Below are 27,152 nucleotides of genomic sequence, written 5' to 3' on the forward strand. Positions count from 1 at the left end.
GCTGAGCTGGTAAGCATGGGGGCTGGTTTGAATATCTGCAAGAGTCTGATTCACACTGTCTGCAGGCAAAGCTATCAGGAGCTTTCAAGACATCATATACTCTGGTTGAAAGTTCAGTGGAGGGGGGTGCCTGGGTGGCTCAGTGGGTTAAGCCACTGCCTTCAGCTCGGGTCATGATCTCAGGGTCCTGGGATCGAGCCCCATGTCGGGCTCTTCGCTCAGCGGGGAGCCTGCTTCTCTCTCTCTGCCTGCCTCCCTGCCTGCTTGTGATCTGTCAAATAAACAAATAAAATCTTTAGGGAAAAAAAAAAAAGAAAGTTCATTGGGTGCCGAAAAGCAGAGCACAGGCTTACACATGTGCACCGAGAGCTGCGTTGGTGGACGTACACATCACCTGCCACTCGGTGTCAGCCGGAGCCTCCATGTCATCTGGGATTCCTGCTGCTCACTGTCTTTCTCTTTTTCTCTTCATTTTAAAACCATCCATTCAAGCCCCAGTTGTCCCTCACCTGAATAACTACAATAGCACCCTAACAGGTGTCGTGCTCACTTTCATTCCCAGGACATTAAGTGTGTTATTCCCTTATCATGCAATGCCCTTCCTTACCCCAAGCCCTTCCCTGGCAAACAGTCCCTGGTTCTTCAAGACTCAGTTCAGGTACCGTCTGCACCTGGAAACCTTTCCTGACTCCTAAAGCTCCATCAGGTGTTGCTTCTGTCCCTCAGCATTTGTCACACTCGCCTACTCACCCATCAGGGTAGAGACCATCACCCTAAAATACTGTAGACCTCTCTGTACCCCACTGGGCCTCATGGACCTCAAAGGTATAAACTATGTCTCATTTTTCATCTATGTGTCTCCAACACCTACCAGAGAGAAAGACACCAGTGAGCAGATGGTGTAATATTTGTTGACTGACAGGCTGTTTTTCTCATTTGTTCTTTTTAGGCAACTATATCTTACTCAAGCTGCTGGACTGAAACCTCCGCCTAAAGCGCCTTTGGAGTTGCCAGAAATATATGGGGGTATTATTTTATTGTAATGGTGATACGGTTTTTTTAAGTTAACAAATACTTACTGAGCATCTATTATAGACAGGTACCTCATAACCAGGAGCTATTCAGGGAATAAATACATGCCAGCTTCTCCATATTTCTCTTCTTGCAGCTTTCTCTAGTCCTGTTTTCAAATTAAAGTCACTATGTTTTAGAATTACATTAAATACTCGTGAGAGGGATGGGGTGCTGTCTACACTGGTGTGTTTTTGGTTCCTGTTTAGTCAACCAACCAAAATACCAGCACGCACATAAGTTACCATATGATGTAAGTTACCATATGATTACCAAAACCTAACAGCTAACAGAAAGGCATACAACTTAGAGATTCTAAACATGGGAATCACTCTCACCTTAGATTCTATATTTTTCAAAGCTCTTTCAAATTAAAAGTGTGAGAAAGTGTATATTGTACTTTCATTTTTCTCGATCCCCAAATAACCAATTTCTTTGTATTCATCCAAAAATTGCAACCTGCAGAAGTAAAAGGTAGAGACCTCATGAGCTCATCAGCAGAGGACAGTGCTTTGTATCTCAGTCATGAGGATGGTATCAGATATGCCAAGCAACTGCAGACAGATGAAGAAAACAGCTCATGTATAGAGTTTGGGCCCTCTGATATTAAATACTTACTATATGAGGATGAGAAGGATTTCAAGGTAAGATTCATGAAAAAAATTTTTGAGTACTACGAGTATTCATGTACTTTTGAGTACATGTCATTTTATTGATTGAGAAAATTAACTTAAAACATGGATATTGAAAAATTCTATTTAGACTAACTTATTAGTAAAGTTGGCCCACCATTCATATCTCTCACTAGATAGAATTTTCACTTCTACTCTTGTGCATTTTGCTACATATATTCATTAACAGGGGTTCATTCCTTGTATACCATGTAAGTTATCTAATGCTATATAACAAATTACCTCCAAACTTAGTAGCTTATAACAACTGTCATTTATTCTCTTTCATGGCTTCTGTTGGTTAGGAATTTGGGAAGGGCTCCAGTGGACAGTTCTCACTTGGGCCCTCAGGCAGTTGCAGTCCTATGTCAGCGGGGGCGATGAGGTCATCTGAAGGCTTGACTGGGGCAGGAGGATCCACTTCCAGGGTGGCTCACTCATATGGCTGGCAAGTGAATGCTGGCTGAACTGGGAGTCTCTGTTCTTCACATGGGCACCACAGGGTGCCCTTATTGTTTCTATTATGGTGTCTGCCTTCTCTGAGAACAAGCAATACCAGAGACCAAGGTGAAAGCTGCAATATTTTATAAGACTTATATTTGGAAATCATATACCATCTCTTTCTCATATTCTAGTCGTTGATGTAGTTACAAAGTTCCACCCAAAGGGAGGGAATGTAGCTCCTGCATCTGGAAAGAGGAAGGAGCATCACACTCTAAGAACAGCATGTGGGATAGGATATGTATTGGTATGGCCATCTTTGGAAAGTATAGACTGCCACATATACTATATTAGGTGAAAACTGGAGTGTCAAAGCTTTTTACTTTTAAAGCCTTTTTGGTACATTCCAATTACTCCCATATCTATCCCTTGCCATTTTCCTTCTTGGTACTACCAATAACTTTAAAAATTCTCCTAGAACTTAAAGTCTGGTAAGAGAACGAGTGCTGTATGAAAGCAGAAGAAACTGAAAAAATCAACAAAAACCATTTTAGCTGAATACACCTCAGTCCTGCTAACATCAAGTGACAAAGACTAAAGTTCTAGTCTCTATGGCATTCAAATACCCCCATGGGGGTTTTGAAATCATGACACTTGGTATGTTATCATGACCTCAGGCTAGTGCACCATTGTTTACAAAATTCCAAAATCACATACCATTTGGCTGAATGAAAGGGCTTCTTACTTTCCATGGAGGTTTTTGAGGGTGGAAATGGCACTATGTATGCTATGGACTGAATTGGATCCCCCATCCCCATTCCCACTCCCACCATATTCATATGTTGAAGCCCTCACACCCAATCTACAGATAGGGTCTTTAGGAGGTAATTAAGGTTAAATGAGGTTAAAAAAAAAAATGGAGCCCCAGTTTGATAGGAAGGTGACTTATAAGAAGAGGATTTGCCTTGTAAGGACACAGCGAGAAGGCAGCCATCTGCAAGCCAGAAAGAGAACTCTTATCAGAACCCATCCAGTGTAGCACCCTGATCTTGAATTTCTCAGTCTCCAGACTGTGAGAACTAACTAAATGTCTGCTGCGTAAGCCAGTCCATCTATGATACTTTGTCATCACAGCTTGAGCAGACTCTGAAATATGTTGGAGACATCCGTCAGTTTGTTTTTCTCCTATCTTGTGTTTCGTGTAGCTCTATAATCACATATTTTAAAATAAAATAAACACAACTATATGCATTTTTGAGGAACAAAATAATGCCTTCCTTTTTTCATTCAGTGATTTTTCCTAAATTCTAATAAATGTTTCTTGAAAACCCCACACATGCCAGGTACTTGTTAGATGTTTGGGAATTTATGGGGAGAATAGGCAGAAATGAAGTTTCAAAGATGCCTATATGGAAGGTCCTCCCCTCAAACTGTTACATTCTAGAAGACAGATTAGAAAATCACTAATCAATATACATGAGGAAAGTAGCACCTGTATCTGTCTCCCTGACCAGTCCGTCTGTGACCTTATCATTGCACCTCAGCACTTGGTACAGGGCCTGGTCCAAAGTAGGAACTCAGGAAAGGTTTGCTGAAATGTTGAAGGAATTCAAAAGAGAGAGTTATGGCTTGAGGAGGCTTCTAAGAGGAAGGCATGCTGGGTAGGGCCTGAGCTGTTTCAACCCACTATTGGGTTGGCTGGGATTTCATGTAAATGAGATCTCTAATTCCATGTGCGGATATCTTAAGCTATAGTTAGTTTGACAGAATATGTCAGTTTTACTTATACAGTACCCAGTGGTCCTTTGAGAAGTGAAAAATTCATGGAGCATTTGCTTAATAAGAATATTTATAGTCAAAGTGATGTTTACAGATCCTTCCCATTGTTCTTGAATAATGTAGAAAACTCTGCTGTGGTTATATCCTGGCCAGCAGAGGGCTACATATAGCCAACACTTTTCTTTTACCAATTAAAGACTTTGAGAGAATGTATCTCCCCACTCTAATTGGTGCTCCCCACCCAACTCCCTGAAAGACAAGCCTGTTGGCTTGCTGCCTGCTCTTTGGGAGCTCTTGAAACCATGCCCCACTGGGTATACAAGCTTATTGAGTGGTTTTCTGTTTACAGTGGCTCTCATATTTCACATGTTATTCAGGCAGTTAAGAGGGCAATGAAATCTGTCAGATCAAGGCCAACTATAATAAAAGAAACCTAACTATTAAGACTGATACCCTGTTGGATAACCTCTCCTATTCTCTTCTGTGTCTGTTCACCATAGGATTATGTAAACCTGGGGCCCCTGCAAGTGAAACTCATGAGTGTGAAGAGCCAGAAAATGCCCATTCATTTTCAAGAGAAAGAAATTCCAGTCAAATGTTATGAAGATGTCAGGCGCCCAGAAAGCCGCATCACATATAAAATGATGAAGTCTTTTCTCTAAGACCAAACACTGCAAAGCAAAAATAACTTTTTCTTATAAATTTTCATTGGGAACTTAAGTGTATTGCTTGCCCATTTTATTTACACTTTGGTTCATTTTTAAACCAGTTGTTATTTCTAAAGGTCATGATGACATTTAAAATCCAAGTTCCAAGTATTCAGCTGTTCATTTATCTGCATGACAAAAATGAGAGTACACTTTATATTTCTATATCCAAGTATACAGAAAAATGATAATGGGCCCAAGATGGTTTCTGAGTTTCCTTACCACTTAAAGTCTGCTGCTTCATCTATCACTCCAATAAGAAACAGTTCAGTTAGGAGTTTTCCTTTTTTAAAGATTTTATTTATTTATTTGACAGAGAGAGATCACAAGTAGGCAGAGAGGCAGGCAGAGAGAGAGGAGGAAGCAGGCTTCCTGCTGAGCAGAGAGCCAGATGTGGGGCTCGATCCCAGGACCCTGGGATCATGACCTGAGCTGAAGGCAGAGGCTTTAACCCACTGAGCCACCCAGGTGCCCCAGTTAGGAGTTTTCTAAGACGAATTCTGAGACCTGTATAGCACTGACTACACAGCTTTGCCTCTGAGAGTGCTGAATGATAGACAGCCAAGCCACAATTCAAGCCTATTCTTCTTTAATCTAACACTATAATAAATATTAAATGCTTTAGAAACAAATGAATTTGAGGGTGGTAATTTATTATATAAAAATATTCCACCAAGAGTGAGATCCTTTTCCTCTCACTTCTGTTAAGTCTAAACTGCTGGGGGCAACTGGGTGATTCAGTTGGTGAAGGGGCAGACTCATGATTTCAGCTCAGGTCACAATCTCAGGGTCCTACGATCGAGCCCCATGTGGAGCCCTGTGTGGAGCGCCATGTCCCACCTTACATCAAGCCCCACATGGAGCATGGGCTAGGCTCCACGCTTGGTGGGGAATCTGCTTGTGATTCTTTCTCCCTCTCTCTCTGCCCCTCCAGCCCTCTCTGTGTCAAATAAATTAATAAATCTTAGAGAAAAAAATACAAGTCTAAACTGCTGAGTCCTGGTTCAAGACCATTACCACTTCCCTCTTGTGAGTGCCACAAGATAAGGACTACGACTGTGCCTGAATCTGACATCAACTTTCCATTTTAAAGCTACACTTACTTATAATGCTGTCTACAAGGAACATCTTTTAAATATAAGGCCAAAGACAAAGAGAAAATCAACAAACCAAAAGTCAGTTTGAATGGTTGATAACTCCTAGTAAAGTTGATAACTCCTACTAAGACTAATCAAGAAAGAAAACAAAAAACAAATGAAGGGGCACCTGGGTGGCTCAGTGGGTTAAGCCACTGCCTTCGGCTCAGGTCATGATCTCGAGGTCCTGGGATCGAGTCCCGCATCGGGCTCTCTGCTCAGCAGGGAGCCTGCTTCCTCCTCTCTCTCTCTCTGCCTCTCTACCTACTTGTGATCTCTGTCTGTCAAATAAATAAATAAAACCTTTAAAAAAAATGAAAAAGGAAGTATCACTACAGACTTTACTGACATTATGAAAAACATCATAAAAGGAAATTAAAGGAAAAAACTTTCTCAATAAAGTTGACAACTTTGATGAAATGGAAACATTTCTTGAAAAACATTTCTTTCAGGAGGAAAAATAAATTCTGAATAGTCCCCAATCTATAAAAAAAAGATCTAATATGTACTTAAAATTTTCCCACAAGGAAAATTTCAAACCAAGATGGCTTGCTTTACTGGTAAATTTCTCCAAGGATTTCAAAAAGATAGAGTAGCAAACATACACAAACTCAGAGAACAGAGAAAAAAGAAACACTTCCAAATCATTCAATGAGCTCAATATAATCCTAACACCAACACCTGGCAAGTCATTACAAGAAAAGAGAATAACAGGCCAATATCTCTTGTGAATACAGATGTAAAATCCCCACAAAAATATTAGCTTATTGAATCCAGTTATACATGTTTCACGAATAAAGAACACAGGGTTGGTTTAACATTCAGAAATCAGAGTGGAAACACAAACAGAACCAGTGGATTAAATCAATGTGAATATGCTGCCTGTGATATTATACTATAATTCTGAAAAATTATGCTGTTGAGGGAAATTGGATAAAGAGTACATGCTATCTGTTCATATTATCTTTTCTTAATTTAAATTCAATTAGCCAACATGTACATCATTGGTTTCAGATGCGGTGTTCAATGATTCGTTAGTTGCTTATAAAACCCAGTGCTCATCATATCATGTGCCCATTATAATTGCATGTGAATTTATATCTTAAAATTTAAAAATAAAGGGTAAAATGAATGGAACATAGGTAACTCATACGATCATCTCAACAGGTGCAGCATTTGATAAAATTCAATACTATGATAAAAATTCATAATAGTATGGTAAAGCTCTCAGCAAACAAGTAATATCTTCAAAAAACTATAGCTAACACTCTACCTAATAGTAAAATATTAACCTTTTCCCACTGAGGTCAGGAACAAGACACATATGTTCACTATCATACTAATATTCAACAGTATTTAATGTAACTCGAAGTTATAGCCAGTTCAATAAAGGCAAGAAAAAGAAATTAAAAGCATAGAGATTAGAAAGGAAGACGCAAACTCTACTACTTACAGATGTCAAGTTTCTGTACGTAGATAATCCAAAGTAATAGAATTTATAAGTGAATTTATAAGTGAATTTAACAGTCACAGGGGAGAGGTCAACAAAGATCCACTGTATTTCTTTGTACTACAGCAAACAACTGGGAAAAATTTAAATCATTTATAATAAAATAAATTAATTAAATAAAAACATCAAAATCAAGAAAAACATCCAATGAAATATGAGCAAGACTTCTATGTTGAAGACTATAAAACATTGTTGAGAGAAATTAGAGATTATATAATAAATGGGGAATAGAGACATACACCATCATCATGGATGATGATTCAAAAGAGTTAAGATGTGAGTTCTTCCTATATCTGGAGATTCAGTGCAATCTCAAGAAAAATTAGCAGGTTTTTGTTTACAGAAATTAATGATCTAACATTATTATGGAAATCTATAACCTAAGCAAAAGACCTATAACAACCAAAACAATCTTGAAGAAAAACAACAGAATTGAAGAACTTATTACCAAATTGCAAGACTTTCAATATTTAAGATAGTGTGGTTTTGACCCAAGGTTAAAAAGTCCAATGGAACAGAATGAAGAGTCCAGAAACCAACCCACAAAATCACTTGACCTCTGATGAACATGCCATTATAATTTGGGAGCAGGGGAGTTTCTTTTTTTCCCAATTAAAAAATGCTGAGTCAATTGTGTATGGGAAAAATGAACCTGTATCATACCTAATACACAAAAATCAATTCCAAGTGGACCAGAGACCTAAATATGGAAGGTAAAACAATAAGCTTCAAGTAGGAAATATAACAGAATGTCTTCGTGTTCCCCTTTACATACTCAATAGATTCTCCAAGTCTATGCTTGAATTGACATCTATATCTGGTTGGTGTGTAAATGTGGATTTAGCTGTGGTGGTCCACATGCCCCCTTCTCCAAGTCTACTGCTCCTTGTGTCACCTACTCCTTTGGGGAAAAAATGCTATAAAAATCACTAATCATAAACTGATAAATCGAATTTCATGAAAATTATAGTCTCTTTTCATTGAAAGATACTATTAAGAGTCAAAAGGCAAGCCACATCCTGGGAGAATATATTTTCTATATATGTAGCCAACAAAAAAATATCTAATATATATAAAGAACTTTTACAAATCAATAGGAAAAAAGACAACCATTTTAGGGGGAAATGAGCAAAAGATTTGAATAGGCATTTCACAAAAGAGTATATCCTAATGACTGCTAAGCATAAAAAGAAGATTGATATACATGCATCAGAATAACTAAAGTTAAAAGTTAAAAACAGCACAAATATTGACAAAGATACAGAGCAACTTGAACTCTTCTGTAATAGTTGGTGGGATCATAACTTGGCATAAAGACTTTGGAATATGTTTGGCAGTATCTATTAAACCTGAACATATATATATATATATATATATATATATATATATATATATATGTCATGATCCAGCAGTTCCATTCTTGTTTTAATACAGAACAAAAATGAGTGTTTATGTTTACCAGAAGGCACGATAACAATATTCCTAGCTGCTTTACTGATAGTAGTCAAAATTTGAAACAACACAATGACTGTCAGTAATGGAATGTATAAATAAATATATACACACATACATACACATACACACACATGTGCACGTGCACGCAAATAAAAAAAGAGGGGAGACAGAGAGGGAGGGATGGAGGGTCACATTGTAGAACACTATACAGCAATGCAAAAGAATAAACTAGTGCCAAATATAGCTACATAGCTCAATCTTATATACATAAGATTGAAGAAAAGAGAGAAGACACAAAAGAGCACATATGATATGCTTCCATTTACACAAAACAGGACAGGCATACTAACCTTAATGATGGAAGTCAGAATAGTGGTTACCTTTGTGGTAGGGAATGATTAGGATGGTACATAAAGGAGTTTTCTGGTAATCTTGATCTGAGTGGCAGTTCACATGGATGTTTCACTTTATAAACATTAAGTAGGACGCTTAAAATTTGTATACTTGACTGATATTTTATACTTTAAAAGGTTACTCCCCAAAATGTCTCCCGAATATCTATCTTCCAGTCCATTCCATAAAGTGACAGTGTGGAAAGGCGATGCTTATGTTCTGCAGTGTGAATGGCAGTGACAGTGTTTCCTGATGGGAGGGCAGAACATTTTGTTAGAGTGGTCTTTCAGAGGTCAATAGAAACAGAAATGTCTTTGGAAAAGTTCGGAACAATATGAAGTGGATTTGCCAATTTTCTTTTTAAGAATGAAAGGTAAACTTTTTATAGATAAGGTTTATCTTTACTTTTCTCAGATAGGAAAAAATAACTTACTGCCTTTCCACTGGGACAAATCAAAGAGCTTCCAGTAAACCAACAAACAGAGGCTATGTGACAGCCCACTGGTTTCAGTAGGTCAGCAGAAACTGACATTGTTTTTCTCTCACTCTTGGGAAGTTCAGACCATGAGATTATGAAAACAAGCCAGGCATAACATGGTAGGATTCCAGCATTAACTTGTTAGTCGTGGCAGTTTTTCACTTTACAATGTGAATTTGAATTGGAAGAAAATATCAAATAGCTAAAAGTCTTATTTGCTGCCAAGAAGATGTCAGAGTAGAAAAAGCATCCTTTGGAAAAGGAAAGGGAAGAATGTTCTTTCCTTCTGTTAATATAATTTCTTGTGTTTAGAATTTGCAGAATGGTACCATCTCTTAAAAAAAAAAAAAAAAGTTTTTAACAACCCAAATTCTTAACAGTGTAGGGTTGTATCTTTGTGAGATGACATTTCAAAGCAAATCTCAACAAACCCCTGTACTACTGTGAACCTCCTATCAGTCTCACTCACTCGAGAAATTGTTGATCAAACAAGTCCTTCCAGCCAGGCACTATGTGTAAGGCATTAGGGAGGCAAAATGAAATTGCCCCTTTCTTCAAGATGCTTAAGGTCCAGTAAGAGCCTGGTCGCTCTTCATACCAGCAGCAAAGAGGAGAAGGCAGGACATCTAGACATGTTCTAGGTGTGGTGGGTGGTTGTATTTAACTTGCAACATTCTATTTTTAGCACCCTTAGTAATAATTTTGGAAAAGAAATTTAAGATGAGTTTAGAAGGATTTTATGTAGTGGTTTCAGTTTTTAGAATAACCAAGCATGTGAGTTTTATATGTTGCCATTCAAGATTTGGGGGGTGGAAGAGTAGAGACTGTTAGCAGCTTTAGCCTCAGGCGAGGAAATTGCTTATTTTGGGCCAGGAATTAGATAAATTTGAAGAAATTAAGGAGATGGAAAGAGATAAGGCAGAGTATGGGAAAACACATTTTGTGGAGTCAGGCTGGCTATCTTGAATCTTGGGCAGTCCCTTGACCTCTTTTAAGCCTTGTTTCCGCTTCTATATTACAAGGACCTAATTCTCATCTTGCAGGATTTCTTTAAGGATGAAAAAGAGGACATGTGAGGTGCCTGGATGGCTCAGTTGTTTAAGCATCTGCCTCTGGCTCAGGTCATGATTCCAGGGTCCTGGGATTGAGTCCCACATTGGGCTCCTTGCTCAGCGGGGAGCCTGCTTCTTCCTCTGCCTTTGCCCTCCGCCCCTCCCCCATTCGTGCATTCTCTAATAAATCTTCAAAAAAATTTTTTTTAATTATTTTAAAGAGGACATATAACCTGTACATACTGGACATGCGATACAGGTCGTTGAAATAATGACTGGTAATTGACAGGAGTCTCTGCCAGTAAGGCCCAGGGTGTCCGACTGTCTCTGCAGTGCATTCCCATGTAGGGACAGAGCATGCCTGGGTCCCATCCGTCACATGCTGTGAGGCGCTGACCAGTGCCTGAGGATGACTGCATGAAGGGGTTTTCTGTTCCGGGCTGGCTGGGGGAAAGGCACTCAGCTGCCGCCTGGCATGAGGGCTCCAAGGGGCCTTACCCAGGATCTGCTGATCCACATCAGGCTGTAGGGACCAGTCGTAAACCCACTTGCAAAATTCTTAAGAGTGTGGGGGAGGCTGGGTGGGCACCGTGGGTCAGTGGTAACATTTCTGGTTCTTTTTGAGTCCTATAGCCAGACACTAGTGCGATTCAGGGAACGGAGAGGCTAGGGGATTTTTGTGGCAATAAAGGGCTGTTTGTTAAAGGCCTGCTTGATCCTTCTTTGTTTTACTAGAGCTCAACACAACAGTTCTCTGTATTTTTCTTGGAATAAAACTGGCTTTTGCACTAGATGCAAGGAAATGTGCCCTCAAGCAGCAGAGGCTTTCTAAATATTAGTGACTTTAACTAGATTAAGTTATTTCCATTTCCTATTCCTGTGACTTTCTGAGGCTCAAGTTCTCAGAAAGGCTGCCTTTTCTTTAACTATGACTCTTTCAGTTGGTTATGTTTTTAATCATTCTATTCTTATGATCTGAGTAAGTGCTAAAAACCTTCAAGATGCTTTTAAAAATTCTTCATATAGAAATGTTTTTAGGTTTCCGGTAGAGTGAATGAGTTTGAAAGGGACTGCGGATTCAGATGTCCTTACAGATTCTTGGTAAAAAATTTTGTCAGCATTTCCTTCCTCAAACTGGGTGCTCAACTCACTGACCTCTTGCCTTCTTGGGTTCGGGCCATCTTTTTGTATAGTCTCAGCTATAAAAATATGCTAGGCCTTGCAACATTTCCCTCCTAAGAGGAATGAAAATGAACTATGCTGGACTCCCCTCTGCATGACTAACTGAGGTCAGCGAGGCATTTTTACCTTAAAGCCCCCAGACACCAGATCAGAGGGATGGCGTGCCCTGGCCTCATTTTGAGATTCGCTTCAGATCTTCGACATCCTGTGACTGTTAGAATTCATCTTTGCATCAGTTCTTTTCTCCTTCCACTTAAAAAGTGACTTCCATGACTTGTGTGCTATTTATGTAAAACCGTCAACGTGGACCACTGCTGGGCCTAAAATCTGATGGGAGGGTGCACATTTATACCGAGCACTGGCAGTTTGGATTTGCTTCCTCCTCTTCTTTTTAAGCATTTGATGTTTCCTGTATTCAGTTTCTGTGAAATGTTTCCATTCTAAGCTCTAATACTTCTTTTAGTGTATCTCAGATCTCAACTCACAACATGTGACATGGGAAGGTTTTAAAGTCATTGATCAGATAAAGGCTCAGGAGGTTAGCAATTCTTTTGACAGAAAATGGTGACTGTGACCGTGCCTGCTAGTATGCCTTCAAATCTCATTCCCTTCCACTACAATAATGCATCGATTTAGCCATTTTAGCTCAGTACATGATCACCGAAGTTAAAGATTACTTCCCACCCTACCCTGCAGCCACACGACAAAGTTCTAGCCAAGGGAACGTGAGAAACTGAACACAATTTCTGGATCACGTCCTCCTTTCCTGCCTCCCTACACCCCTCCATCCTGCTCCAGGGGATCGGAGACGCAAGGAGCACCTGAAGGACTATGAAGCAGCCAGACACCTACCTAGACCTGAAACTGGGAACCTAGCAGTCTTGTGAGCAAAGCTGCGATGCCAGCTCAAACGTGTATGGGAGAGAGAAAATAAACTTGTCTCGTTTGAATCATTCATGGTTTGTGTGAATTTTCTGTGATATGCAAGCCAAATTAATTATTAATTTAATTAATTAATTAGGATTATTAATCCTAATACAGGGACAAACATGAATATTTACCTCACAAGAAGTCGGTGTTTCCAATAGGAAAACGAAATCTCTAAGACACGAAGCAAAACTTCAGGAAGTATTTATTCTCCGTTAAAAAGAAAAAAGTGGTGGCGGGGTTGACGGGGGAGATGCTCAAATGACCTTAGGAAGTGTTCTGCTTTATCTCAGGACATCCAAGTTGCTGACCTAAGTATGCTTAAATGAGTGGGGCTGGCTGTTTTAACAAATGTGTCACCCCAGACTCTACAGTTACTACAGCCCTTAGGACCAAGGACTCCTGCTTATGTGAGGACGCGCAGAGATAGAGATTCAGGGTTTTGCTTTGGAATCAACCCCTGCAACCTCCAGCAGAGCACTGGGCTGACATCAGCACAATGCACACAGGGCAGGGGGGACAATTCCAAAGACTGTCTCTTTAGTAATACTAACAAAAGCTAACACTTAACTGTGTTATTATATGCACTTTACATACATTAACCTAGTCCATTCTTCTATAACCCTATAATCTATAATCCTGTGTCTACAGCCATTCTCACTTTACCAACAAGAAACAGGCAGAGGGAGATTTAGTAAATTTCCCTAAGTCCCCCAGCTAGGAAGGGACAGAATCAGGATTTAAAAACGCAGATTTTTACCCTTAAAAAGTCTAGGCTCTTGACCACAAGCTATTCTGTATCCTAGTTCAGTGTACTGAAACTTTATCATGTGCCAGGATGTTCTAAATGCCTGTTTATTAATTCATTAATTACAACAGTCCTCTGAGGTAGGCATCATGAGGCCACCTTACAGATGAAGACGCTGAGGCACAGGCAGAGTATGTAAGTTGTCCAAGCTTGGGTTTCGACCTACAGCATGGCTGCAGGGTCCACACTGCTCCCACCGTGCTGCTCTGTGTCATCAAGCAGCAGGGGCTTCACTCAGCGGTGGAAATGCTCTCAGAAGGGAAGAATGCTTTTCAAAGACAAGTCGTGCATGTTGCCCTCTGTGTGTGTTCCTATCCCACAGGCTCTCCCTGTGTTCTTTCCTCACTTACCTGGTCTCATTTCCCGTTCTAACCACTCAGCATTACCCTCTCTCCTACAGATTTTGCTGCTTAGCTCATTGTCACTCTTGTTTTAACGTCCTTAATTTCTACTCTAAGGAATTAACATTACTAGTGCATTCTTCTCTTTCATCTTTGAGATATAACTGGCAAAATTTAAAACTAAAGTATAGGATGTGATGATTTGATATATTTAATCTTTGTGAAGGGATTCCCCCCGTTGAGTTATACACACATCCATCACCCATTTATCTACCTTTTTGAGGGCAGCAGGAAGAACACTGAAGTCCTCTTCTCTTAGCAAACTTTGATTATGAGACAGTGTTATCAACTACAGTCACCATGTTAAACATTAGATTCTCATAGCTTATTCTTCTTATAATTTAAACTTTGACCTTTTTCACTAATCGCTCCTTATTTCCTCCATCCTCTGATAACCAATCTTCTAGTTTCCAATATTTTTCTATTATTTTGACTTTTTCCTTTTTAGAATCCACATGTGAGACCATGCGGTATTGTTTTTATCTGTCTTATTTCACTTAGCATCCCTGTTGTCATGTGACAGAACTTAATTTTTAAGAATAAGTAATATTCCCCTGTGATTATATATAACTATAATTTTTCAATCAATTCACCTGCTGATGGACACTTAGGTTGCTTCCATTCCTTGGCTGTAGTGAATAATGCTGCAGTGAACATCAGAGAGCAAGGTATTACTTCAAGGTAATGGTTTTGTTACCTGCAGATGCATACCCAGAAGTGGGGTTGCTGGATCCACGGACAGGTCTAGTTTTAACTCCATTCTGTTTTCCATAGTGACTGTACTACTTTACATTCCCAACAACAGCACACAGAGTTCCCTCCCTCTCCACATCCTCACCAGCATGTTATCTCCTTTCTTTTTGAAAACAGTTAATATCCAGCTCTGTTCGTTTCCTGGTCTCCATTAACTCTTCACTATCCCTTAGGAATGGAGATAATCTCTGGGACTCGTCATTGAACTTCTCCTTCCTTCCCGGTTGTAACTTTGGTAATCTCAATCATTTGGGATTGGTATTTTTCCACAAAAACTATTTTCCACACTTTGGACTAATTTCTCCAGACTTCCAGAAGTGAAATTACAAAGTATAAAAGCATTTTTATGATTTTCTAAAAAGGCTGTCCAATTCACAATGCCCCTAAAAATGAAGAGAGGTGCTAGTTTTCCCTACCAGGAGGGAGAGTACTCAAATAAGCAAAATAGGGGAAAAATACAGAGACCAAGGGGCAGGGAACTCCAGAATTCTATTGAGAAAAAGTCTGAGCAGAAGTTGGAGGTGTGAGAAAGGCTGGAATTGTTCTAGCCCTGACTGCATGGTGAGCACTGAGCCACACTGGTACACTCGAGGACTGCAGGGGAGGGCTGCAGCCAGTCAGACACATGGATCCCCCATGTGATGGATCCCCCATGCCCTTCACAGGGAACGCCATTTGGGGAGAAAATTACCACGTGTGGAAACTTTGTGAAACATGTATGTTAAGGCTTGCAATCAAGAAACTGTATCTGAGAAGCTGCTTGATAAATGTGAAACTAAAAACTCCTTGTGGGTCCTCTAGTTTCCCTTAACACAGGACAAGGAAACTGGAGAGTTCCACTTACCTCCTACATCTTCTAGAACAGTAAAACTCATGATGATGAGTGTCAAGCCCTCTTCTCTGTTGGGTGACTGGTAGAAAATTTTGTTCTCCTATGCACCTTGGACCAGTATTCCTTCTGTCGTCAGTGGAAAACTCCCTCTTTCTCCACCTCATCACCAGCAGACAAACCCTTGCAAGGGAGAAAACAGCTCTTCCTACTTTTGGTTGGCCTGGGAATTGGCAGAGCCTGGTAGTGCAGACTGGCTTTTAATCTGGAATGATAGCAATGAAGATCTGCACTGAGTCTCCAGTTGTCTACTGTCTGCTGTTGTAAACTGATCCACAAGAACAAGGTTGTTTGGTTTCACAGATGGTCTCTAGGTATGGCATCCTACTAACCTGGCTTCCTATTCTTCGATATGGGCAATTTCTGATTTTAAACTTATGTGCTATACAACAATTCAAGGCAAGTTCCCTAGCCAAGACCCCATCCCCAAGTTATTTCCCTGGGTAAATTTCCTAAAAGTGTAATTATAGGATTGGGGGTAGAAACTCTCAAGACTTCTGACAATTCTAGCTAACGTCCAAAAAAGCTGTACTAGGTTATAGTCACCACAGCTTTCAATTAGCAATCAAACCCCGTGCTACCCATGCTGTTTTTATGTGTACACACACACACACGTAATTACATGTATGTAATCACACACACGATATACACAATTACATATATGTAATTACACACATGATATGTGTATACACACACACTCATATATATACACACACATACACATCAAAATGGCATCCTCCTACACGAGCATACAGCTAAGTGGTTATGCGCAGACTATAGCTAGATCAAATGCTCAGGATTGTAGTTCACCTAGTTGATAAAAATCAGTTAAGTGAAGTACTCCAGGCTTTAGTGTCCTCATCTATAAAATAGACATAGCAAATGTACCTTCTCCATAGACTTGATTAAATGAACAAATACATATAAAAGCACTGAGAATGTCCTTACACTTGGGAAGCTCTATTGTTCCCACTGAATCTTCTAGTTATTACTAGATTTTTTTTATTCACTTTTTTCATTGATCATCAGTTCTTTGATGAATTGTTATCATAGTCTTTCCCTTTTGCTATTTGACTGAGATAGTCACTTATATTTTCATCTAATTTCTTACATTTACACCCTTTAACTCATTTGGAATTTATACTGGTATACGTTGGAGGGAATTGTTATCCTTCGCCAGCTTTATGGTGCCAGTTAAAACCACTTATTAAACGGTCCATCTCTTTATCTTTACTCTTTTGAAATGCCATCTCCATCACACGAATGCACCTCAGCTATTAAGATTAAACACATGAGAAAAACGCTTGTATTTCCTTTAATCTCATACTCCCAATACTTTTTGACACCAGACATGTCCACACCAAATAATCGAAGGACACCATCTGAGTGCCCTAGAATTCAACTTTCATACTAACAAGAGTTGATGCGGACCCCAGAGATTAAGGACTCAGTCCTTCAAGACAGCCCACATTTCCCCAATACCCAGATCCCAACTTCAAGTCCAGATTGTCACCTGTACTTCTGACTACCTATAAGTGGGGCACCTGGGGTTTTGATGATTTACTTGAATGGCTCACAGAAGTCAGGGAAACCCCAAGAGCTTGTCAGTATTATAAAGGATATGATAAAGCATACAGACAACAGCCAGATGGAGATCCCTAAGTCTGAGAATACCAAGTGCAGGAGCTTCTGTCCCGTGAATGTGGGGTGCCCCACCCTCCTGGCAAGTGAGTTCTTTCACCAATCTGGAAGCTCTCCAGATCCCGTAATACTGTGATTTTTATGGAGGCTTTGTCCCTCTACAGGCATGCTCCATCATTATCTCTGTCTCCACTCCCTCTACCCTGAAGGATGTGGTTGGGCTGAAGGGTGACCTTCTCGGATGACCAGTCCTCGTCCTGAAGCTATCTAGGAGCCCACCAAGAGCTGCCTCAAACAAAAGACTGGAAATTCCAAAGAATGAGTCATTTTTTGTCAGGACTGGGGTCAAAGACCAATTAAAACAAAAGATGCTCCTACTGCGGTCTTAGCTCTGTGCCAGGAAGAGCGGACAGAGACTTTTATGTGTTTTCTATCATTTCATTTTATCCTATTGTATTCTTCTCTCTTTTAGGCCAGTATGACCCCAGTTTAACCTTTATAAGATGAAGTGAACTATCATTCTTTCATTTCCACTTTGGACCCACAGGTGATATAAATTCTGTCCACCATCAATTAAGTTCTGTTACCAGTAGTTATCAAAGATTCACTCCTAACAATGGATGTTCTGAATGCCACATAATGGGCACAGCCATCCTTGCTGGACTTATCTGGCATCTTTCCCCTCCTATTGCAGTCCCTCTACCTGCCTCTTCCTGGCCCTTTGAGTTTCCTTTAAAACATAATTACACAGAAACAAAAGGCTTTTCAGTTCCTATGCTATTTCAGGACAAAAATGATCAGAGAAGTGCAGATTCTGTTTTATGCCTTTTGAGATGGCCACTAAATTATATGTAAGTACTAGCTAGGGACTTAGAATTAAAAGATTTTATTTATTTGTTTGACAGAGAAGCGAGTGAGACAGCACAAGCAGGGGGAGTGGTGAGGGAGAGAGAAGCAGGCTCTCCGCAGAGCAGGGAGCCTGACATAGGTCTGGATCCCAGGACCCTGGGATCATAACCCTGAGCCGAAGTCGCTTAACTGATTGAACCACCCAGACACCCCCTAGAAAACATTTCTGATTGATGACACACCAAAATGGAAGATGATACTGCAGCCTTTCCATTCAGAGCCTATTTAGACAGCAGAATTCCAGGCCAGTGAGATCCATGGAAAGTAGCAAATATGGCTGAACAAGGAACTAAGCTATACGCAGTAGCCACTGATGGAAGCCGTGAGGCTATCTTTTCTGTAAGATATTCAGAATAAGTTCATCTGGCTGAGTGCCGTGGCCTCTCCATATACTCTGTGACCCAGCCACTGTCAAACACACAGGGGCCACACTCATCCTGAATGTAGAGATGTTTTTCTCTCCACTAAGTGTTAAATAAGCATTTGTATCAGCACTCTGAATTCTCAGAATTTGGAAACATGTTTGTTGATGATAAAGAATAAGAGAAGAGACTTGAAATTGTTTTAGCTCAAGGAGAAACTTATCCCATAAAGGCCTCTTTTCCAGGGCTCATGTTTTATTTGTGGAGAAAAATTTCCTAGTCTAACATAAGGCCTCTTCCTAAATAAGGACTCTCATAATCACTGGTTAAGAAAAACATATCTTTAAAAAAAAAAATTTTTTTTAAATCAAGAAAAGGCGATCTTTATGAAAATTTTAAATGACAATGTTAGGTCAAAACTAAACTAATTTTGAAAATAATCTGTGATGAGTATAGCTGCCCTCTGCAGCTAATAATCTTACCTCCTCTGTAGCCACTGCCAGCTTGGTAGCTGGGTACTAAGATGGTGTGGGTATGTACAGGTTTATAACCTAATACAGTTAAGCATTCAACAGTTAATGTACCTCACTTGTTATACTGTGACTAAAGTTGTACGATCATGTGTGTGTTTTTTTTTTAAGATTTTATTTATTTATTTGACAGACAGAGATCGTAAGTAGGCAGAGAGGCAGGCAGAGAGAGAGAGGAGGAAGCAGGCTCCCTGCTGAGCAGAGAGCCCGATGTGGGACTCGATTCCAGGACCCTGGGATCATGACCCGAGCCGAAGGCAGCGGCTTAACCACTGAGCCACCCAGGCGCCCCCAATCATGTGTTTTGTATTTCTCCTTGCCCATGATGTATGGGCATCAGAGCAATAAGCAGAATATGTGCTTCATGGAAGAAGACCACACAGGAGCAAGTGTTTGTCAGTCTACAATGCAGAGGGACAAAATTCCCTTTTTGGTTTATAAACAGCAGGTCATAAAAAGAACAATGGATCATGAAACCAAAGATCTGACTCCTTTGTCTATTAGCTTATCAACCTGAGCAAGTTGCTTTCCCAGTTCCTGATTCCAATCTGTAAAATGGGTAAAATGTGGGTAACACCTATCCAACAAGTCCCAAAATTGTTTCAGTAGGATGAAAATATTTCTGAAGCACCCTCACAAACACACAAATAACAATAACAATGACAACAATAATAAAAGTAATTATAAAAGAATAAGCCACAGCCCTGAAATAGAAGATTCACTCAAACACAAGAGAACAATCAAATCTGTGATAATGTTAAGGAAGTTAACTACAAAAGTACAATTTCCCAGCTTAATGAAAATGATTTAATATTAATGCAACTCAGAAGCTGGTAAAATTAACAAAGTATATTGGCTAAAGCTTTTTTTTTCCCCAACCATGGCAAATATTATGCAGACACTTATCAATGCAAAGTCTTTAATTCCTCCATCATGTATGATGAATCCTCCTTACTATTCCATATTAAACGTGATACATTCAGAGGTCTCTCTGGCAGAATATCACATGCATCAATGTGCCAAACACAACCTTTTTCTCTCTTTACACTTACCTGACTGAAGACCTCTGATCAAAACACAAAAATCAACTATTTTAATAAGTGGTTTAGTTTATCAATAAGGGTCTAGAGGAAAAACAAAAGGTACAAAGATAAATCTTTTAGGAAATTAAGTTAAAACAAATAAAATTTACATTGTATTAAGTCAGCAAATATAATCACCTGGATATGTTTTTACTAGCAAAAAAATGATACTGATGATAAAGAAAACGCAGAAAGCAAAGCAAAACAAAACAAACAATACACCTCAGACCAGAATACCATAACAAAAAGTTTTGTGGAAGCTGCATTTTATTTGAAAATCCACCCATTTTTGCTAACATACATTTTAATATTGTAAACAAAAATAGAATCTGCAGAGACAATGCAACAAGTATGCTTAAACTCATGTACAGAATTGCTTTCCTACAACGAACTGTCCTTCTTAAGGCCCCTCTCAACCAAAACGTTAAGATGTATTTACACAAAGCACCGATCAACAGTGCAGTTTAATTCTTCGTTAACTAAACTCTTGGCTAGACATTAACTTTAAAGATACTATTTCCCCTTATTTAAAAGGTACATGATCATAACATGGCATGAGCCAAATAAAAGGTTTCAAGGATTTTGTCCCCTCCCCTCCCCCCTTAACACCTCCTAGAGTTTTACTGAAAAGAAGGAAAGTCTTGAAGTGAAAGCAATTCCTCACATTCATTTTGGAAAGGCCCTAATGTCAAATGGAAAATAATGACATGCCAAGCACAAAGCAGTAAAGTTCCTTCCCAATGCACTAATGCTGAATTTAAAATGTAGTGCTTTTCCTAGTCAGCGAACTGTTCCCTTGCAAAATCCTAGGCACAGAATTGACTATAAGGATTAATGCATTTATAATGCTTCCCTAAATCCCATAGAGACTGAGAATTCTTAAGCGACTCAGACCTATGGACTTGCCTTAAAATATTTAGTGCTCTGTATGTCAGCTGAAAAGCATTCTGAATCAGATTCACTTTTATGGATAAAAATCAAACATACTGTGTACATCCATACTCATTTTCATAAGGAGGTCTGATACAATATTAATGTTACGTAAATTGATAATCATAAATAAATACAAATACTTAAGGAATGTCTACTGCAAACTGAATATATAATTTTTTTTTAAAAGAAAAGTTAATTTTAGTTACTGTTCCTGTATCTGTGAGGACTGGAGAAAAGAAAGATACTGCATAATTAAGAATTACAATTTTGATCCCCCCCAAAAGAGTTCTGTTGCATTACAGTAAAGGACACAGCTCTTCTCTCCAGGCAGCTTTTCCAAATACAAATTTCACGCTTTCCAAATAAGGGCTTCTCTTGGTAGGTTACTGATTATGGGTATTAATAAGAGTTGAAAGAACTGAAAAGTTAGTCACCAAAAAGACAGATCTTAGTCTGAAATCATGGCAATTCTTGGCTTTATAAACTGTATTGATATGTTCTCCTATAGACTAGTCCCAATTTCCTTCATGGGCCTTCACTGGGTTACTGTAGCATTCTAATGGAAGAAGAGAGTTTTAAGAGACAGCAGTTTGGATTTTGCTGGAAGTTAAGTATTTGCTGCTTGAGCACTTGTCTTTTTGGAATAATTCCATTCTCTTCCATCTAGTTACATAAACTGTATCTGGAAAAAAAAAAAAAAAAAAAAGAAGAGTGTAAGTTCACTTACAGCATTGTAAGATGTCTTCTCATTAAAAAAAAAAAAATGCTCTGTGGCTTTTACCATTCAACTGGCCCAGAAATGTTTACTGCATATTTATCACAACCCTGATTACAAAACTAGGTCACTATTATCAAAGCTCATCATGTGCCAGGACTCAATATTTGAAGCCTAATTAGAGGGACTTCCAAATATATCTAATTACCAAAACCAAGAGACTGGGGAAGAAAGAAAATGAATGAACAATTTTTCACTGACAAATTGAGAACATCTCTTCATGAACACAAATATTCCATGTGAAAATCTCACTGAGAAAAGCACAATCTGGTATCATTTCCAAATGATATCATAAAATTAAATAATTAAAGGAAGAGTAATATTATGCTTACTAAATCACTGCTTTACTAATATAAATAAAAATCTGAAAGATCTATGAAGGAATAGTTTTCAACAGGGCCTCACTATTTGCTCAGATACTTCACTCAGGATATCCCTTAAACTGTTCATCCAAAGACATTACTGAAGTAGATGTGCTAATAAACTTGTCAAATCAGAAGATCTCTCAACTCTCAAAGATCTAGAAGCTCTATCTCTACTAGGGGCTAGAGCACCAAGAAGAACAAACTTCACCACCTTCCAGCAAAAAGAGGCAGTGTGGATCAAACATAGAATTCTTCAATCAAAAAGGGCATAAAGTATTCACATGCCCTTAACTTCAAAAAAAAAAAAAAGTCTATTTTGGGGAAAAATGTCACTGGTTTTAAATTTTTAAATGAAAAGGCACACATAAATATAACATTTTAAAGAGACTGTTAAAATGAATTCTTCACAAATAATGTTCAGGGACATTAAAATCAAACTCTAATCCAACGTGTAGAACTGTGTTGTTCTCCATACATCTTTTAAGAATGACACAAACACCCAGTTTTTTTAAGGGTGGTATTTGATCCCATCCATCTGCTGTGAGCAGTGGATGCTTGTATGTAAACATGAGATGATTCTTTGATTTCACACCTTCTAATTATGTTAAAGCAGTTTCCAAAAACTGTTTGTCCTTACGTCCTATTTTGAGGTCTATTTTTATTCTTCACCTAAAGAACAGAGGAGGAAGGAGGAAGAGCAAGATAGCGTCCTTTAAAGAAACAAAGGAGAAGAGCGAACTGTGTTTAATATTTGATAAACTTTTTAAGTATTTAATTCCCCATCTCACCCAACAAGCAGCAATACCTAAAGTGATTTATAAGAAATCCTCCAAAGAGAGCTCTGCAAAAGGGTCCTTTCCTGAAGCTCTGTGAGGACTGTGACTGGAGGGGCTGGATGCTGCCGACAGCTGGGGGAAAAGAAGACAGAGAGAGGGAAAGAAAAAAAGATCTCTGAATGACAGAACATGAAAGCAGAAAATGTAATGAAAGAAGAAGTGGTTTTGTTTTCATCCTTAATAAATATAGAGGCAGCCTTTGTAGAAAATGGAATTATTAAAACAAAAGTTTCAATCACATGTCAAGTTAAAGGTATCCAATGGCATGTGTTTTTCAGAAAACAAATTCTTGTTTCTGAAATTCCAAAGGAATGAAAGTCTTTTACTCAAAAAGGTTGATAAAAGCTGACCCACAGTTAAGACTTCTATTGTGGGTGGGGGGAAAAGGGGAAGAAAGGGCGTAATTGTGATTTTTTTTCTTTTTAACTAAGGAAAGATGGCTTCCTGTATCCAGGCTACTTGTCAAAAGCTGTGCAAACTCTGACCTCAGCTCAGACCCAATACATCCATCTGTAATATACTTTCCTTCCATTTTCCTAAGAGATGGAAAGTCTTGTCCTCAGTGCTCACAGTGTTTTCACATGGAGTTGTCTCCTGCTCTTTCTCTGGATGTGCTATGGCTGATGCATACATTCTGGGAGGTAAAAGTGACGTTAGAGGTCACCTAATCTAACTGCCCACACATATGCCCTGAAAATAGGGAATACTTAAGATCATTGATCGTTTTCTACTTGGTAACATTTGCTGGATTCTTGGAATTAGCTGCTCTCATTTAATTTGAATATATGGTGAGGCAAAAAGAGTTTGTTAAACTCAGTAACGTATCATCAGTATTCCCTCAAAGACAGACAGTTCCTGAAGAATAACAGGTTCATTTTCATATGTGTAGCTCCTTCACCAAACCTACTTTGAATATTTCAAACCAAACACAAATGCTTTTAGTTTGGAACAAACTTAATTTTTTTTCTCCCCTGCTGCATAAGATTGCAGAGACAGACAAGCACAGAGGCATGCAAGCATTACTAAATGAGCTATCCTTCTAGGGATGTTCAACTGAGTATTAAAGTTGACTAAGGGGGAATAGTTTCAATTCATATTTTCAACACTCAAATCCTATTATGGATTTCAAGCCTCATCACCTGTCTTTGCTAGTTCAAAGTGATCTCAATTTTACCTTTTAAGAAAAGCACTACAGAGAATGAATAGGCAATGACTTTCAGCAAATATTACAACACAAGTACATGCAATTTGTTGGTGCGGATGTCAAAAGCAATTTAAAGGTCTGGAAATCAACTTCAGTTATTTTAGTGGTTGAGTTACTTTCCTAATCCATACCCTTTTCTCAAAAATAAACAATCAAAGACAATGGGAAGAGACGATGGAAAGGATGATGAACTTACATAGGCAGCTACAAATGGAAGGACAGAGCAGCACACTGGGCTTGGGGATTCAAGTAACAGCCAGGCAGTAAGGTGGTTTGGAAAGATGGTTCCTCCTCCCCACTTCAGACCAACCATGGATGACCATTCAGAAGCAGAATGACTTCAAGTAAAGTGATCACCAGTCTCTGAGCTGGAGGGAATCTAAGATTAACTGGGTTTCTCTCCAAAACAAATTTTCTCTTTCACTTGAAGTTCAAACAAAAACATCAAAAATCCCTTATTGGGGTAGATTGCATCCAAAATCTCAAGTCTCCTATGAGAGACTTAAGACTAAAGATTTAAAGACTAAAATGTCTTAAGTCACATGTTTTCATGAAGATGGCAGTCTGAAGACCTGATAGTCTCAGAGGAAAATGCATGAAGAATATGATCAATGGGAGGGAATGCTTCTACTCTTCTCAATGTCTGAGCATACTACTAGAGAGAAGTCCTATAGACTTAGAAATAATGTTAAACAGGATCTATTTCCTTGGGGAGAAAAAAGTGCCAGTTTCTAACTAACCTGGAAAAATCCACACACCTAGAGCTTACATTTATAAATATGTAGCCAAATTAAAACGTGAGAAAACAAGAGCCAATATCCTTGTAATAAGTTCTACATCATCAACACTCATCTCAAGCACATGAAACTATGGCCCTGACTGGTTTGGCTGACTGCAGAGCACTACAGGCATGGCGGTGAAGCAGCCCTGAAACACCTGTGCCCGCCTCTTCCCGGCGCCTGCAAACCATAGGCACACCATGCACTGGTGAGAAAGTACCCAGCGCTAAGAGAAAATAAGGAAAAAGAAAAGGATATATGCTGCAAGAGCCCAATTACTGCTCAAGGGAAGCAGGAAGAAGAAAAAAAGGGCACGAAGGGCTCAACAGGATCCTGGTGGGTGAGAAACAGGGACTAGAAGAGTCTGGAAAGTCACCTGTAAGTAAAAGAGCTGACCCTCCTTTACTTATCATTCTATGGTAAATTAGAGATTATGTAGGGCTGCTAGTACCAGGCGTGTGTGCACTCTTAAAAAAAAAAAATCCTACTTCAAATATGCCATCACACAAAAAAATAAAACATGGTTTGGGGGAGTGGTCTGTTAAGTGTCCGACTCTTTATCTCCACTCAGGTGGTGAGTTGAAGGCCCGGCCTAAGGCTCCACACTGGCCAAGGAGCCTATTTAAAAATAAAAGAAACCCAGGGGCACCTGCGTGGCTCAGCTGGATGCACGTCGGACTCTTGATTTCGGCCCAGATCATGATCTCAGGGTCAAAGGACGGAGCTCCTGCTCAACAGAGAGTCTGTTGAGGATTCTCTTGTTCTCCCTCCCACCTCTCCTCCCACTTCAGCTTTTCCTCCCATAAATAAATAAATGAAATCTTTAAAACAAAATAAAACATGGCCTTTTAGTCATTTATTTCAACTACTCTCCATACCAAATCCCACAATGCTAAAAAAAAAATCAGCACTATTGTTCAAATTAAACTGACCTATAACACAACTGAATATGCCCTTTTTTAAAAGATTTTATTTATACTGACAGAGATCACAAGCAGGCAGAGAGAGAGGGAGGAAGGAGGCCCCCTGCTGAGCAGAGAGCCCTATGTGGGGCTCGATCCCAGGACAATGGGATTATGACCTGAGCCAAAGGCAGAGGCTTTAATCCACTGAGCCACCCAGGTGCCCCTGAATATGCTTTTTTAATAGTCACTCTTACTGTTAAGTCTAATATGGACATACTTAGTCTTCCTTCCTCATCTTATAGGAAAATAAAATACTAAGAAACAGTAAAAGAAGAGCAGCATATAAGTAGAAATACTAAGATTTACAAGTAACTGATGATGGTAACTCTCCACTGAAATTCCTCCCCCCTTTCCCTCCACTCTAATCAACCTTTAAAACATAATGTTGAAATGGGAAGAAAAATTCTAATGCTACCAAAAAATCTTTGCTTTTATGTCAAAAGCAAAGATATTTTTGGTTGTAGCACGTTTTTTTTTTTTTTTTTTAAGATTTTATTTATTTATTTGACAGAGATCACAAGAAGACAGAGGCAGGCAGAGAGAGAGAGAGGGAAGTAGGCTCCCTGCTGAGCAGAGAGCCCGATGCGGGCCTCAGATCATGATATCAGGGTCCTGGGGCCTCGATCCCAGGACCCTGATATCATGATCTGAGCCGAAGGCAGTGGCTTAACCCACTGAGCAACCCAGGCGCCCTGTAGCATGTGTTTATTAGTATAATACAGAGTACACAAATCCTAAGTTAACTTTAATAAAAGTCAAACATATTTAAAAGAGATTTTAAACAAAGAATTCTATTGCTACACCACATATCAAAACAAAAATGGTTACTCCTTTGTTAGCTTCCTGTTCAACACCGAAGAAAGAAAATTTCAGGTCAGAACAAGAAAGTAACAGCAGTGTGAAAGTGAGACTAGTACAACTGCTTACAGGAGAATGAAGAATTGGATATTTAAGGATAAACTTCTGACATATCACTGGCTGTGCTCAAAATTCTTGGAGAAGATGAAACCCTGCCACATCTTTTCTTTCCATTTGAATTCCGCAGTCACCCAAAAGCCTGGATAGCAAATAGCAATGCTGTAGAGACTCACTCTGTCTTTGTTAGAGAAGCAAAGTCA

At 39.1% G+C, this 27,152-nt stretch overlaps 2 protein-coding genes across 17 annotated transcripts in view; one reads left to right on the top strand and one right to left on the bottom strand.

The window, feature by feature from the left end:
• The window catches only part of CCDC83 (coiled-coil domain containing 83), a 56,385-nt gene extending 43,555 nt beyond the window's left edge, over positions 1 to 12,830 (top strand). For 3 of the 4 annotated variants that reach the window (XM_004763524.3, XM_013061958.2, XM_013061956.2), the window contains 3 exons: positions 950 to 1,026; positions 1,537 to 1,715; positions 4,463 to 4,682. In XM_004763524.3, the coding sequence (XP_004763581.1) occupies positions 950 to 1,026; positions 1,537 to 1,715; positions 4,463 to 4,624 (418 nt within the window). In that variant the 3' untranslated portion in view covers positions 4,625 to 4,682. Of the gene's footprint in view, positions 1 to 949; positions 1,027 to 1,536; positions 1,716 to 4,462; positions 4,683 to 12,571 lie in introns of those variants that run through there. The other variant, XM_004763525.3, reaches the window with a different exon arrangement.
• Positions 12,831 to 15,642: 2,812 nt separating this feature from the next.
• The window catches only part of PICALM (phosphatidylinositol binding clathrin assembly protein), a 114,695-nt gene continuing 103,185 nt past the window's right edge, over positions 15,643 to 27,152 (bottom strand). For 11 of the 13 annotated variants that reach the window (XM_045071355.1, XM_045071354.1, XM_004763526.3 and 8 more), the window contains 2 exons: positions 23,056 to 23,158; positions 21,358 to 21,792 (listed from right to left, as the gene is read on the bottom strand). In XM_045071355.1, the coding sequence (XP_044927290.1) occupies positions 23,066 to 23,158 (93 nt within the window). In that variant the 3' untranslated portion in view covers positions 21,358 to 21,792; positions 23,056 to 23,065. Of the gene's footprint in view, positions 15,859 to 21,357; positions 21,793 to 23,055; positions 23,159 to 27,152 lie in introns of those variants that run through there. The other 2 variants (XM_045071353.1, XM_004763528.3) reach the window with 2 other exon arrangements.

Source organism: Mustela putorius, unplaced genomic scaffold (genome assembly GCF_011764305.1).
Source record: "Mustela putorius furo isolate JIRA1106 unplaced genomic scaffold, ASM1176430v1.1 tig00003987_pilon_pilon_pilon, whole genome shotgun sequence".
Taxonomy (NCBI): domain Eukaryota; kingdom Metazoa; phylum Chordata; class Mammalia; order Carnivora; family Mustelidae; genus Mustela; species Mustela putorius.